Consider the following 14,468-nt stretch of genomic DNA (forward strand, 5'->3'; position numbering starts at 1 on the left):
TCAAAAAGTTGAAGCTTCCCCTCCCCTGTGCAGCCGTCATCCCCTTACATCAAAACAAAGTAAACAAGCATATGAGCTGAGCAGCTGTTGTCGTTCTTTATTGCTGATAGCATTTTTATTTGTTCCCACTTACATTTTCAAACATTTTGGCTTGGGCAGTGTACGGATGTACACAGAGGAAGTTATAAATCGTAATCAGTGTGTCTTTTGTAGGGGCTGGTTATAGGGACTCCCTAGCACGTGTTACATTTGTGCAGAGATTTTTTTTTCCTGGTAAAGAGCCACTAAAACAGACGTCATGTTAGAATCAAGTGCTAACGCAGTTTTACCTGTCATCACAAATGCTTTCTTGAATGTTTAAAATGTTCAATTGCTGCTGCCTGTTATAATACACCTCAGAGTAACACAGCAGGTCTGAGGTTATGGGCCCCTATATTTCAGTTAAGCTGAATCAAATCAAATCAAAAATCCAATTCATATGAGTGAATTGGACAGCACTAATGAATAGAGGTTATTGATCTTTTTTCCTTTGAGATAATTGGCCAGTAATCTACCAGCTTTATTATCACCAAAATAGTGACCCAATTTCTCAATAAAGATATCGTGACCTGCTCATTTAGTCAGAAGTTTGTTATATCTATATTTTTGATTGACAAAAGATAGATATTTAGAAATAGTTGGGTATAAAATGTGCTGTTTTTCTACACTATCAATCTCATACTCAAGATTTTTCATTTCCAGAAGTTTTTGCTTGGGAGGGAATGCATTAAGGGGAGAAACAAACAGAACTCCTGAGGGTGAGAGCAAAACAAAAACACAATAGGAGAAGCAAAAGGCCTGGAACCTTCTAATGCTTTATCAGCTTGATTTTGTAATAGGACACATAGAAGTCCAAAAAGACATATATTTTAAGCATTTTTAATAAAGGTACAATGAGACTCTTACAAATCCCCAAAAGGCATGATTGTAAACACAAACAAAAATTGTAAAAAATGCTTATATTAAATAGTTACTTATATGTGATGGACCATTATATTAGAGGCAAGAGCTATTTGTTTCCAACAGTTAGCTTTCTTGCCTCACAGTATAATCATCGGTCCTGAAATTTCAAAAATACATATTCTCCTGGATTCTATATATGTCAACTAAGGTTGTGCATGCAAATCAGTGCGCATTGCTGATTTCCTCGTGCAGCTTAATTGCTAACAGTCAATTATTGGTTTTAATTGGCCTTAATTGGGAGTTCTGCACACATTGTATTCTATGACGCTGTTCGCAGAACTCCTATAGCATGTAATTTCAAGGGGGTGTGGACAGGGGCATTACGGGGGGCATTCCAGGAGCTTTCCCAGAATTTGCACACATTGTTACAAAATAGACTCGATCAGTGCCTAAAGTTGGGCGCCCTTTATGCACTTAGTCCCATTCTATAAAGGACACGCATGCTTTAGTACACTTCAAATGAAAATGAGCTCCTGGGCCCATCAGAGCCCAGAACAAGAAAATTTCAAATATATACTGTTTCTTGCTTCCTGTTTGTGTGCTAAAACTAAAGAAAAGATTCATTTCTCTGTAACAGCTTTACAGCAAAGAAACACCACCTGCTGGCCAGATAGGAGAAATACTCTTCATAACATATTACAGGAAAATATCCAATACATTTTACAGGCTTAAGCCACACTGAACCTGCCTCGAGTGGGAAAGCGCGGGGTACAAATGTAACAAATAAATATATATATATTTACTTTGTAAGCCACTTTGAGCCTGCGATCAGTGGGAAAATGTGGGATATAAATGTAATAATAAATAAAAAAAATATATATTTTTTTATAAAGGCAACATAGGCTTCTATATATGCCTTTATAAAATAAGCTCCATATCCAGCCCCAATAGCACACAAATACACAAATGCTGGTGTATAAAATTACACCTGGTCATAAGAAGGTTCAAATATGTGCCTCTACTTAATCTGTGTATACATGTATTTTATAAAATACATGTGTACATTGGAACCCCCTTCCCCACTCCAAACAGCACCTTTGGGGAAGCCTAGGCACAGATGACTTAAAAGTAGGTGGGCATGTTCGGTACACATATTTTTAGGTCATGCAATTTTATAAAAGCCCTCTTCTGCATACAAAGCAAAGCTTTATAAATGTACTCCCCATATTCAGTTTCATAAAAGAGAAACTGGCAGTATTAAAAAGTGCTGAATATTATGGCCATACCTGAATTTCCTAACTTCTTCATTTATGTTTAGGAATGTATTAGACTGATGTGGTTTTCTTACTGAATGAATTAAATTTGTAATTATTTTATCAAAAACTTTGGTACATACATGGAGTAATTTTATAAAAGGGGCACATGTGGCAAGTTTTAAAAGGCATCTATGTTATGCTTACTTTTTACATGCAACATAAGTACCTATGCGCCTTTATAAAATAAACTGTTACAGTGAACTCCCCCCCCCCCCAGTAACACAGAAATCCTCGTGCACAAATGTAAACCCACACTGAAGGTGGAAGTGTACTGGTATACTGTATGTATGTTCTCCTGTATTATCGCTTACTTGCAATCTTAACACTATACTTGTACATGTGTGTTTGGCTGCACAATATTATAAGAACCATTTTCAGCATGTAAAACGTGCTTTACGTGCAGAAAATATTTGTAAAATTACCCCCATAGATACATACATTTACTTTCAGAGCAGGTCTAAATTTGTGCAAGAGAATTTGTTATGCTACTGGAGTAGTGCTGAGTGCTTATTTCATAAAGGTGCCTAGGCTGCCTTTATAAAATAGTTATACAGAGGTGATTGTTTTCTACATTTCACATAGGCACTCTTATGAAATTACTCCCCACATGAATGATTAAGTATTTGCTTTTTCCCCCCCAGTGTATGATGAAGTAGAGACTCGTATTGAAGCTTTAAGAAAATTTCTTCTAGATAAATTGCTTGAGACACCATCGACGTTACATGACCAGAAACGTTATATAAGGTAATTTTTGTCATGGTGAGAAATGACTCTATATTATGATGTAAAGCTGTGTGTCTAAGTGTTTGACATTGTTTTTGAATGGGCAGTGTTTGGCTGCTGTTACAAACATGATAATGGCTTGATGAACTTTCATTATGACCCACTATGGCAGTTCTTGTGGTGCGCTTCCATTTTCACATATAGTTTACAAGAATGCTTTGAAATTAAATTATGAGGAAAATGAAAGATATATTGGAAATAGATTAAAACATACATCACAAATAATGAAGAATACCACTAAGAGGTAGATTCAAGAAAGTGTACAAAAAATACAGTGTGCAATATTGCAATTATAGAATACAGCAGTGGTTCCCAAACCTGGTTCTGGAGTTACCCCAGCCAGTCAGGTTTTCAGGATATGAATATTCATGGGAAAGATTTGCATGCGCTTCCTTCACTGCATGCAAATCTCTCACGAATATTCATTGTGGATATCTTGAAAACCTGACTGGCTGGGGCGCCTCCAGAGCCATGTTTGGGAACCACTGGAATAGAGCATAGGGGTACGCATGTATGCTATGTCAAAGGCTGGTGTAAATGTTCACACCTAAAGTTGGCAGTTGCACACTTAAGTGATAGTGTTCTGTAATTTATGTGTGCAGCTGCAAGACATGCCCCTGACCCGCCCATGTGCCCCCTTTATAGTTGCACACTAAAGCATTTAGGCAGTAAATTTTTTTAGAATAGCGCCTAACTGCAGTTCCACATGTATCTACAAATTAGTGCCAATTAGCACCAGTTAATGCACCTTAAGGGCTATTATTGGTACTTAAAGCCAATTGGTGCCTAATTTAATAATTAAGTAGGCACACAACTGGCACTGTTCTTTAAATTGTGCATGCAAATATGCTCTTTAGTCAGAAATTTGGGTGCGCAACTTTATAGAATGAAAGGGTATATGAAGTCCACTATGTTCTGAGTGGAGGAGTAGCAGTGCAGTGGACTGAGAACCTGGGGAGCTGGGTTCGATTCCTATGGCAGCTTTTTGTGACTCTGGGCAAGTCACTTAATCCTCTATTGCCTGAGGTACAAAACTTGGATTATGAGCCCTGTAGGGATAGAGAAAGTATAGCATATCATAAATGTACACTGCTTTGGTTGTACTACAGAAAGGCGGTATATCAAATCCATGGCCCGTTACCCTTTACCACAACCCAAATTGATAGTTGAGAAAAAGGAAAAGAAAAAGCCCTCAAGATGTGTCAAATGTCATCTGAGTACGCAGAGGCTACAAGACATGGAAGGCTAAATTAGAACTCATAGCTTCATTCACCAGCGCTTAGAAATAATGAGTTGATATGGCTCAAAAAAAAAAAAAAGACTCATTCTGTTGTTTAGTTAAGCATTTAAATGGAATTGAACACATAACTGAAGCACCCTGGATCTTCATGTAGGAAACTATCTCCATTTTCTCTTTGTGGCATTTTAACAAATGTATATGCTTTATGGTAACAGAAAAGCTCAGTGTACACTCTGATGAAAAGCAGGCTGAATGCAGCCACATGGCTGAATAGCATGACAGGCGTCACAAGCATCTTCAGAGAAGATTGTAGAAAAATTGAAATTCAAAAGCACTTACACACTTGAGGGGTGGTGCCAACCACATAACTCAGAAAAAAAATCAGTGATTGTGCATTTAAGTCAGTATTTTAGACATATTTCCACATGTGGATTGGAGTATTTAAACATCTGGAAAGGCCCAGACATTAAATGCGATTTCAGAACAGGGCCCATTCACACATGGCAAAACTAAGTATATTCAGGTGTCAAGGAGACGTGGATAGAATGGGAAAAGGGAATGGTCTGGGTAGGCCTAAAATACGCACAGTAAATGACAGCGGATAAAAACCTGTATGGTCCATCCATGTGATCAACAAGGCAGCCAGAGCCACACCTGCCACTCTGTTCAGTTTGTAGTCATTTCATGATTAAACACCGGTTGGCCATGTACCATCATATCAACCACATATAGGCACTTAAATATGAAGCAGTCTTGGAATAATGTATGTTAAAATCAAAAGTATTGCTAATAGTATTTAACTTGCTAATTTCAACATTAATATGTCTTCCCCTCCTCCTTGAGATGCACAGCACCCTCACTCATAGCATACAATATGCAGACTTGATCTTTGTCTTTTGCCATTTGTAGGACAGCGTTGGCCTTAGTTCCCAACTACTTTTGCCTAACATAGCACTTCAACAGCTATATCTTGCTTCCATCCTCTTTCTATTTAGGAATACAGAAGTGGATTCTCTATTTCACATAGGAAATCTATATATGTATTGAAATTAATAGATGTCTCAATTTACAGCTGCCTTGAGGCAGGTCTGGAGACCCTCACGATTGCCCCCCCTTGACTTGTGATCCCAGCTGCCCCTCCTCCCACCATTCTTCCCACCATGTCATCAACTCACCCCGTCACTTCAACCTCCTCTCATCCCGATCATGGCCCCCGATGGGTTATCACCCCCTACTACCATTGGGATTATTCCATGTTATTCCCCCCCAATCTATGAGCAAGCACCCACCATATGGTGTTGTGAAGGGTACTTCACTGAGTGATGTAAAAAAAGAATAAATCACACCTAGGGACTGGACACACCAAAAACAGGACCTGAGTTCACAAACACCTTATTGGCTGTTACATGAGCCATCTTATGTGTAGGCCATTTGCTTGTCAATATTATGATGTCCAAAACCTAATGTCTCTATCGTTTCTGAATCCCAGAGGGGCTACATCAAAGAAAATGTTCACGTCTTTGTTTTCTTATCAAGCAGCAAGCTTGTGGTCCATTCTTCCTAATGAAATAAAATCTAGACAAAGTTTGAATACTTTTTAAAAAGCCCTAAAGACAATTCTATTTCAAAAATATATCCTTGCTAGGTGAATTATTCTAAAGCTAGTTTTGAATGTTATTTTTCTCTCATATCCCAGATCATTGATCTTGTATCTTAGATTTTTTTTTATCTGCTAAGAACTGTTTGCTGGCCATAGCCAAAACTGTCCAAGAAGAGAGGGAGTCATTTCAAGAAACCAAATGGCAGCTGAGTGAACCAGAAAAGCCACTCATGCCCTTTAGGCTACATGCCAACAGCTGCATGCCATGGAGGGACTGATGATTGTATAGGATGCCAACACCTGGAAATGACATCATGAGTATCCAACTCCCCCCCCCCCCCCTTAGTTGGCACTGCTCTCCTCTCTTCCTGCCGGTATCCAAGCCACACCTCCTTGTCACTAGCAGCCCACTCCAGATGATGATCATACTCTCCTTTTCTCTCCAAACAAGGACACCAACACCCAGAAATGATGTGCCAAGGGCCTGACGCCCTCTCTACCATAGCTGATGCTACTCTCCTCTCTTCCTGCTGGTGTACAAACCACATCTCTTTGGTGGTCACTGGCAGCCCTCTCAAGATGACCCTCTTTCTCTCCTTCTCTCTCCCTAATGAGGCTTTTGCTCCCACAACTTAGCATCTGTTACCACCCTGGCAGCAGTATTGTGTTGTAAGGGTAGTTTGTGTAGCTTGAAATTGTGGTAACCCAGCAATATGGTTAAAAATTGTAGATCAAAATTTACAGTTTACATCTTTAAGCAAAATTTGATAGGATGTCTACACTCAGGTGCCAAGTAGGAGCCTAACCGGGTATATAAGTAACTATGCAATTTGGCAGGGGTAAGTGCTCATGCCTTAGAGCTTGTACAGCTAAATACCAAAGATATGTTTGTAACTTACAGTATAAGTTACACATGTGAATATGAGCCCTGCGTATGGTCCTCCCTTACTTCTTGAACACCTGAGTCGGTCTATCTGACTAACTAGTGTATTTTCTGGAAATGAAAAATGGAAACGCTTCTCAACTTCTACAATAGGCTGAATAGTCAAAAAACAAAAAATCCAAATTTGAGATTCCAAATGTGTTATATGATTAAGATTCCATTCTTAGATATGTTTCTAAGTTTCCATGTTAATAAGTATTTAGTACACCACCCATGAGAAGCCTTTCAGGGCAGTACATCTACATATAAATTCGAAGTAGGAAATTATTTGTTTATTGTTGGAAAAGTACAAAACTGGACCTAAAACCTTCATTTTCCAAAACATGTTTGACCACTAACTAGTTAGTCTCTCACTGCTTGATGCCCATTTGGGTTGGTCTTGGAAAACACCTGCATGACCCACTCTGCCAACAATCTTTCTAAGTAAAGATGGGAGGTAGTTCATTCCACAGCAAAGGGCCTGCAACTTTATTTTGACCCTGACAGTCATAGCACATATGCCTGAAGGAGGGGATGACAAAGGTGTTTTGTTGGGATAATCAGAGGTTTCTAGATGGGAGGTAGGATACTAGTAGGCGAGAGAGAGATAAAGTGGGGATCCTGAGTAGTATGTCGTATATACCAACGTAAGGATCTTATAGGTGATTCTATGAGATATTGACAACCAGTGTCATTCCCAGAGGAGGGGAGCGACATGGTCAAATTTTCACAGCCTACTTATTAATTTCACCACCATATTTTGGGCTATAGATAATTGTCTGCTTCGTTGACCCTAATATTTTAAAGAAGAGAATTGCAGTAATCCAAGCCGATAATGACGAGAATGGACTAAGATTGAGAGAGCTGAATTAGTAAAGAGGTGATGTACAGAATATATAGGCAACCCTCAACTTAACAGACCCTGATTTAATGGACAGTATATATGTACATATGTATGTATATGTAAAGTATATATTAAAGCATGATATGAAATGTTCTTGCATATAGCTAAACTAGTGTTTTTTTTAATATGACTGTGTTGCACTGCAAAATATAAAACTTAATATTTAGCAGATGTGTGATTTTTGCATAGTCACAATATTTTGAATATTTTAATTTAACGGACAATTAAATTTAACGGACAACTCCTTTCCCCAATTATTCTGTTAAATCAAGAATTAGTTTTAATTTTAAAGAAACTGTATTTGATTTGTATTGGAAATGTGTGGTAGGAAGTTCAAGGTGTGGTCTAAGAGCACACCATGGACTCTTATAGTAGGTTTGGAGGTAATCTGGATTCCTGCCATAAGTACAGAGGTGGAGAGAGAGGACAACTCCTATCAAGGAGGAGTAGCCTAGTGGTTAGTGCAATGGACTTTGATCCTGGGGAATTGAGTTCGATTCCCACTGCAGCTCCTTGTGACTCTGGGCAAGTCACTTAACCCTCCATTGCCCCTGGTACAAAATAAGTACCTGAATATACGTAAACCGCTTTGAATGTAGTTGCAAAAACCTCAGAAAGGCGGTATATCAAGTCCCATTTCCCTTTCCCTTATGTATGAGCAGGATAAGATATCCATAAGTATTTATTGAAAAACAATGAACACTAGCAAGATGCTCCACTTAATTAGCCGTCAAGATAGAGCTTTTAAAACAAATGAGGTTCCGCAAAAAAAAAAAAAGCATGGATTAATGAGACAAAGCCAACATGGATTTAGTGAAAGGATATCTTGCCTCATCAATCTATTACATTTCTTTGAAGGGGTGAATGAACATCTAGATAAAGATGAGCTGGTTGATACTGTGTATCTGGATTTTCAAGAGGCGCTTGATAAAGTACCTCATGAAAGACTCCAGAGGAAATTGGAGAGTCTGGGATAGGAAGTAGTGTCCTATTATGGATTAAAAACTGTTTAAAAGGTAGAAAACAGAGTATGGTTCAATGGACAGTATTCTCAATGGAGAAGAGTAGATAGTGGGGTTCCCCAGGGGTCTGTGCTGGTACTGGTGCTTTTTAACATATTAGTAAATGATATAGAGATGGGAGTTACTAGTGAGGTAATTAAATTTGCTGATGACACAAAGTTATTCAAAGTTGTTAAATCGCAAGAGGATTGTGAAAAATTAAAAGTTGACCTTACAAAACTGTGAGACTGGTCATCTAAATGGCAGATGACATTTAATGTGAGCAAGTGTAAAGTGATGCATGTGGGAAAGAGGAACCCGAATTATAGCTACGTAATGCAAGGTTCCACGTTAGGAGTCACCGACCAAGAAAGGGATCTAGGTACAATAGTTGATACGTTGAAACCTTCTGCTCAGTGTGCTGCTGCGGCTAAGAAAGCAAATAGAATGTTAGGTATTATTAGGAAAGGAATTGAAAACAAAAATGAGGACGTTTATAATACCTTTGTATTGCTTTATGGTGCGACCGCACCTCAAATATTGTGTTCAGTTCTGGTCACCGCATCTCAAAAAAGATATTAGCATTTTTTTAGTGAGTGGTGTGCGCTTGCAGAATAAACTTACTACAGGACACAGCGCATCCTGCGGTAAGCCCTTTCAAATTGCAGTCAGTGCATGCTAGCGCTTACTGCAGCTTAGCAAAATGTCTGATAAATATTCATCAGAGTAAATTTACACATAGAAAATGTTTATAAAATTACCCCATATGTTTTCAGTATCACAATGATCTCAGTTGACTGTGGAAGAGTAAGAGGAATAAAGCAAACGTTTTTCATGTTTTTTTCCTTCAGGTTATGGTTGTGGTTAGTTTACTTGATCCATTCCAAATTGTGAATTTTTTTGTTAATTGACTGTCCAATAGCAGAAATCAAGAACTTCTGAATATCCTTTTCCTTTATTTTTACATTGGATGATCTTTGTTGCTTCGTTCTACTTTGCAGGTATCTTTCTGATCTTCATGCTCATGGTGACCCTGCTTGGCAGTGTATTGGAGCCCAACACAAGTGGATTCTTCAACTCATGCACAACTGTAAAGATGGCTATGTTAAGGAGCAAAAAAGTAAGAATGGGAGAAATTCTATAAACTGTACTGAAAAGTGGGTGCCAGAAAAGATACTATTGAAACAGGATCTTTAGGGAATTCCAATAGAGAAGTTTCAATAATGGTGAAAGAAAGCCAGGAGCGTTTAATGGGATAACAGAGTAAAGGGTGCAAATTATCCCCGTCAATTTCTAAGAAGCTTGTAGATGCAAGGAAACAACAAAGTTTGAAGTGTCTATGTACAAATGCTAGAAGCCTAAAAAATTAGTTGGGAGAGTTGAAGTGTATCACACTAAAGGAAGAGGTAGATATAATAGGCATCTCAGAGACCTGGTGGAAGGAGGACACTACTACTACTACTACTACTACTATTTAGCATTTCTATAGCGCTACAAGGCATACTCAGCGCTGCACAAACATAGAAGAAAGACAGTCCCTGCTCAAAGAGCTTACAATCTAATAGACAAAAAATAAATAAAGTAATCAAATCAATTAATGTGAACGGGAAGGAAGAGAGGAGGGTAGGTGGAGGCGAGTGGTTACAAGTGGTTACGAGTCAAAAGCAATGTTAAAGAGGTGGGCTTTCAGTCTAGATTTAAAGGTGGCCAAGGATGGGGCAAGACGTAGGGGCTCAGGAAGTTTATTCCAGGCGTAGGGTGCAGCGAGACAGAAGGCGCGAAGTCTGGAGTTGGCAGTAGTGGAGAAGGGAACAGATAAGAAGGATTTATCCATGGAGCGGAGTGCACGGGGAGGGGTGTAGGGAAGGACGAGTGTGGAGAGATACTGGGGAGCAGCAGAGTGAATACATTTATAGGTTAGTAGAAAAAGTTTGAACAGGATGCGAAAACGGATAGGGAGCCAGTGAAGCGACTTGAGGAGAGGGGTAGTATGAGTAAAGCGACCCTGGCGGAAGATGAGACGGGCAGCAGAGTTTTGAACCGACTGGAGAGGGGAGAGGTGACTAAGTGGGAGGCCAGCAAGAAGCAGATTGCAGTAGTCTAAACGAGAGGTGACAAGGGTGTGGATGAGGGTTTTGGTAGAGGACAGTCAATGTGTCACTGTTATCAGGGTACAAATTATATCATAGTGATAGAATGGATCAAATTGGAGGGGGGGGGGTGCGTGCTATATGTTAAACAGGGAATTGAGTCAAACTAAATATGAAACAGCAGCATGGAATCCTTGTGGATAGAAATTCTATGTGTGAAAAGAAGGAGTAGGAGTAAGGTTGTACTACCATTTGCTAACAGACACATGAAGAAATATTTACAGAAATTAGGAAAGCTGGCAAATTGGACAATTTGAAAATTGAGTAATTGAAATAATGGGTTATTTCAGTTACTGATAAAGAGTAAATTTGAGTAGTTAAAATAATGGGTTATTTCAATTACCGGTAAAGAGCAAATCAACAAACGAAGTTGGAAATTAAATCAGAATAGCCAGTAACATAAAGTTTCCAATAACCTCATAGGTTAGGTTACCATCAAAGACATACAGAAAAATAAGTGGATTAAAAAAAAAACCTCAGAATGCTGAACCTCATTTCCATAAGGACACATTTAAGGGGTCATTTATTAAGCCACGGCAGCTTTTTTAGCTTGCAGTAGAAACCAGCTGGCGATAAGCATTGAGACGCCCATAGGAGTATAATGATCATCTCTGCATTTACTGCGGGCTAAAAAAGCTAATGTGGCTTAGTAAAAGACCCCCTTAATCAGCCAAACATCATAGTTCTAAAAAACAAAAAGGAACTTCAATGTGTTATTATACAGTTTTTGGTAAAATACAAACCCCATGGAATTCAAGTAGTTCAATACATCACAATCACTAAGATATTCAATTATAATTGTAATTCACTTAGCTGAACCATCTAGTGGAATGCCAAAATACACTGTAACTTATACTGATCACAGGATCATACACGGTGAATCCCCCAGCTACATGACTGATTTGATTGACCTCCCTGCCAGAAACAGATTTATTTCCTCACGAACTTATCTCAACCTACACCTTCCCAACTGTAGAGGAATTAAATACAAGACCTACTATGCATCCAGTTTCTCCTTTTCAGGTAGCCAGCTTTGGAATGCTCTACGTAGAATTAACGACTACTTGCCCTTTAGAAAAATGCTGAAAGCTCATTTCTTTAAGCAAGCCTACTCTAATGTCCCAACCTAATCTGATCAACCTCCACTGTTCTGACTATGATACCGACCTCATCATTGGTTTTACTTACCCCACCTCCCCATTCCCCAATACTCATCCCAACCTTCTCCTCTCCATCTCTCCTTTACTATATTCCTCCTTACCCCATTTCCCCCAGCCTATACTATCCTATCCTGTCTACCCTCCCTTATCCTAATCATACATTATCAAGCTTCAACTTTATCATGTTTCATTACTGTTTGAAATTTCTCTCACTATAAGACTTTGTATTTCGAATTACTATGTAAGCCGCATTGAACCTGCATTGTGTGGGAAAGCGCGGGGTACAAATGTAATAAATAAATACTGTAGCTTGCTTCAAATGAGTCCTAGCAGTGCTTAATACTCCTGGTGACCCTGCTTGGCAGTGTATTGGAGCCCAACACAAGTAGATTCTTCAGTGCATGCACAACTGTAAAGATGGCTATTTTAAAGATTAAAAAAGTAAGAATGGGGGAAATTCAATAAATTGCACTCAATTTGAAGTAGTGATAGGAATTATGTGAATTAAGCTACAGTACAGGTTACAGTGTATTTTGGTGTTACATCAGATGATTCAGGTAAGTTTATTACAATTATAATTGAATATCCTAGTGACTGTGATATATTGAACTGTTCCTTGGAATTCCTTGGGTTTTGTATTTTACCATAGAAGACTATACAATAACATGTTGAAGTGGAGGTTTTATTTGGGGTTTTTTTAGACCTATAATGTTTGGCTGATTAAGTGTGTCCTTATGGGACTGAGGTTCAGCATTCTGAGGACTTCTTTTCTCCAGTTATTTTTGTGGGTGTCTGATGGTAATCTAACCTATGCGATTATTAGATACTTTGTTATTGGATATTCTGATTTCAGTTATCCCAATAATGACTGGATAAATGTTACATCAGGAAGTGCTACTGAGTTAAAATTCCTAGATGTAATAATGACTACTTCTTGGAGCAACTGGTCCAAGAACCAACAAGAGGAGGAACTATTTTAGATCTAGTCCATAGTGGAATATAGGGCATGGTACAAGAGGTAATGATGTTGGATCCACTGGGAAACAGTGATCATAATATGGTCAAATTAGAGCTGATCTCTGGAGTGAAATCACAAAGGAAATCTAGGGGCCCTTTTACTAAGGTGCGCCAAAAAATGGGCTGCGCTAGTGTAGGCGCGTGCTTTAGGCGCTCAGATCCATTTTTCAGTGCGCCTGTAAAAAAGGCCCTTTTTAAATTTTTGCTGAAAATGGATGTGCGGCAAAATACAAATTGACGCATGTCCGTTTTGGGTCTGAGACCTTACCGCTAGCCATTGACTTAGTGGTAAAGTCTCACACGTTAACCATGCAGTAATCATCTACACGCGTAGAATGACGATTACCGCCCGTTTTCTGCCACATGCCAGAAAATAAAAATTATTTTTCGGTGCACGTAGTGGACACGCGTCAAAAATGAAATTAATGCAAGGGCCACACGGTAGCCGGGCGGTAACTCCAAATTGACGCACATAGGCGCCTACGCTTCTTAATAAAGGGGCCCCCTACTGTAGAAACATTTAATTTTCGAAAGGGTGACTATGACAAAATGAGGAAAATGGTTAAAAAGAAGCTAAAAGCATCGGCTGCAGAGGTTAGGACTTTAAATAAGGCATGTACGTTCTTTAAAAATACCATTATGGAAGCCCAAGCCAGTTGTATTACAGTATTAACAAAGGTGGAAAGAAGAGCATGGTTAAAAGGTGAAGTGAAAGAGGCTGTTAGAGGCAAGAGAATGGAAAAAAGGATCAGAATGAAGAAAATAAGAAGCAACATATAAGCACTGTCAAGCTAGATGCAAAACACTGAAGTCTAAAAAAGAATATGAAGAAAAACTTGCCACTGAGACAAAACCTCATAGTAACACCTTTTTCAGGAACATCAGAAGCAAAAAGTCTGTGAGGGAATCCATGGGACCATTAGATGATGAAGGAGCGAAAGGGGCACTCAGGGAGGACAAGGCCTTAGCGGAGAGATTGAGTGAATTATTTGCTTCAGTTTTTATGGAAGAAGATGTTTGAGATCTACCTCTACCAGAAATGGTTTTCAAGGGTGACGATGTGAAGGAACTGAAAGAAATCTTGGTGAACCTAGAAGATGTACTGAGCCAGATTGGCAAATTAAAGAGTGATAAATCACCTGGTCTGAATGGTGTACACCCCAGGGTATTGAAAGAACTCAGACATGAAATTGCTGATCTGCTGTTAATGATCTGTAACCTGTCATTAAAATTGGCCAGATATCTGAAGAGTGGAGGGTGGCCAATGTAACGCCAATTTTTAAAAAGGATTCCAGGGGTGATCTGGGAAATTACAGACCAGTAAGCCTAACTCCAGTGCTGGGCAAAATAGCGGAAACTATTATAAAGAATAAAATTACAGCGACATCACCAGAGAGATGGCAGCTTAACTGTTGAGCTCCTCCATACCCTTT

The 14,468-nt window shown here is 39.0% G+C and overlaps 1 protein-coding gene across 1 annotated transcript in view; it reads left to right on the forward strand.

Moving 5' to 3' along the window:
• Nucleotides 1-14,468, forward strand: part of EXOC2 (exocyst complex component 2) — a 300,400-nt gene that overhangs the window by 96,367 nt on the left and 189,565 nt on the right. Inside the window, exons 10-11 of the mRNA XM_030210951.1 lie at nt 2,900-3,002; nt 9,710-9,828. Coding sequence (XP_030066811.1) covers nt 2,900-3,002; nt 9,710-9,828 — 222 coding nt within the window. The remainder of the gene's footprint in view (nt 1-2,899; nt 3,003-9,709; nt 9,829-14,468) is intronic.

The sequence above is a fragment of the Microcaecilia unicolor genome, chromosome 1 (genome assembly GCF_901765095.1).
Source record: "Microcaecilia unicolor chromosome 1, aMicUni1.1, whole genome shotgun sequence".
NCBI lineage: Eukaryota > Metazoa > Chordata > Amphibia > Gymnophiona > Siphonopidae > Microcaecilia > Microcaecilia unicolor.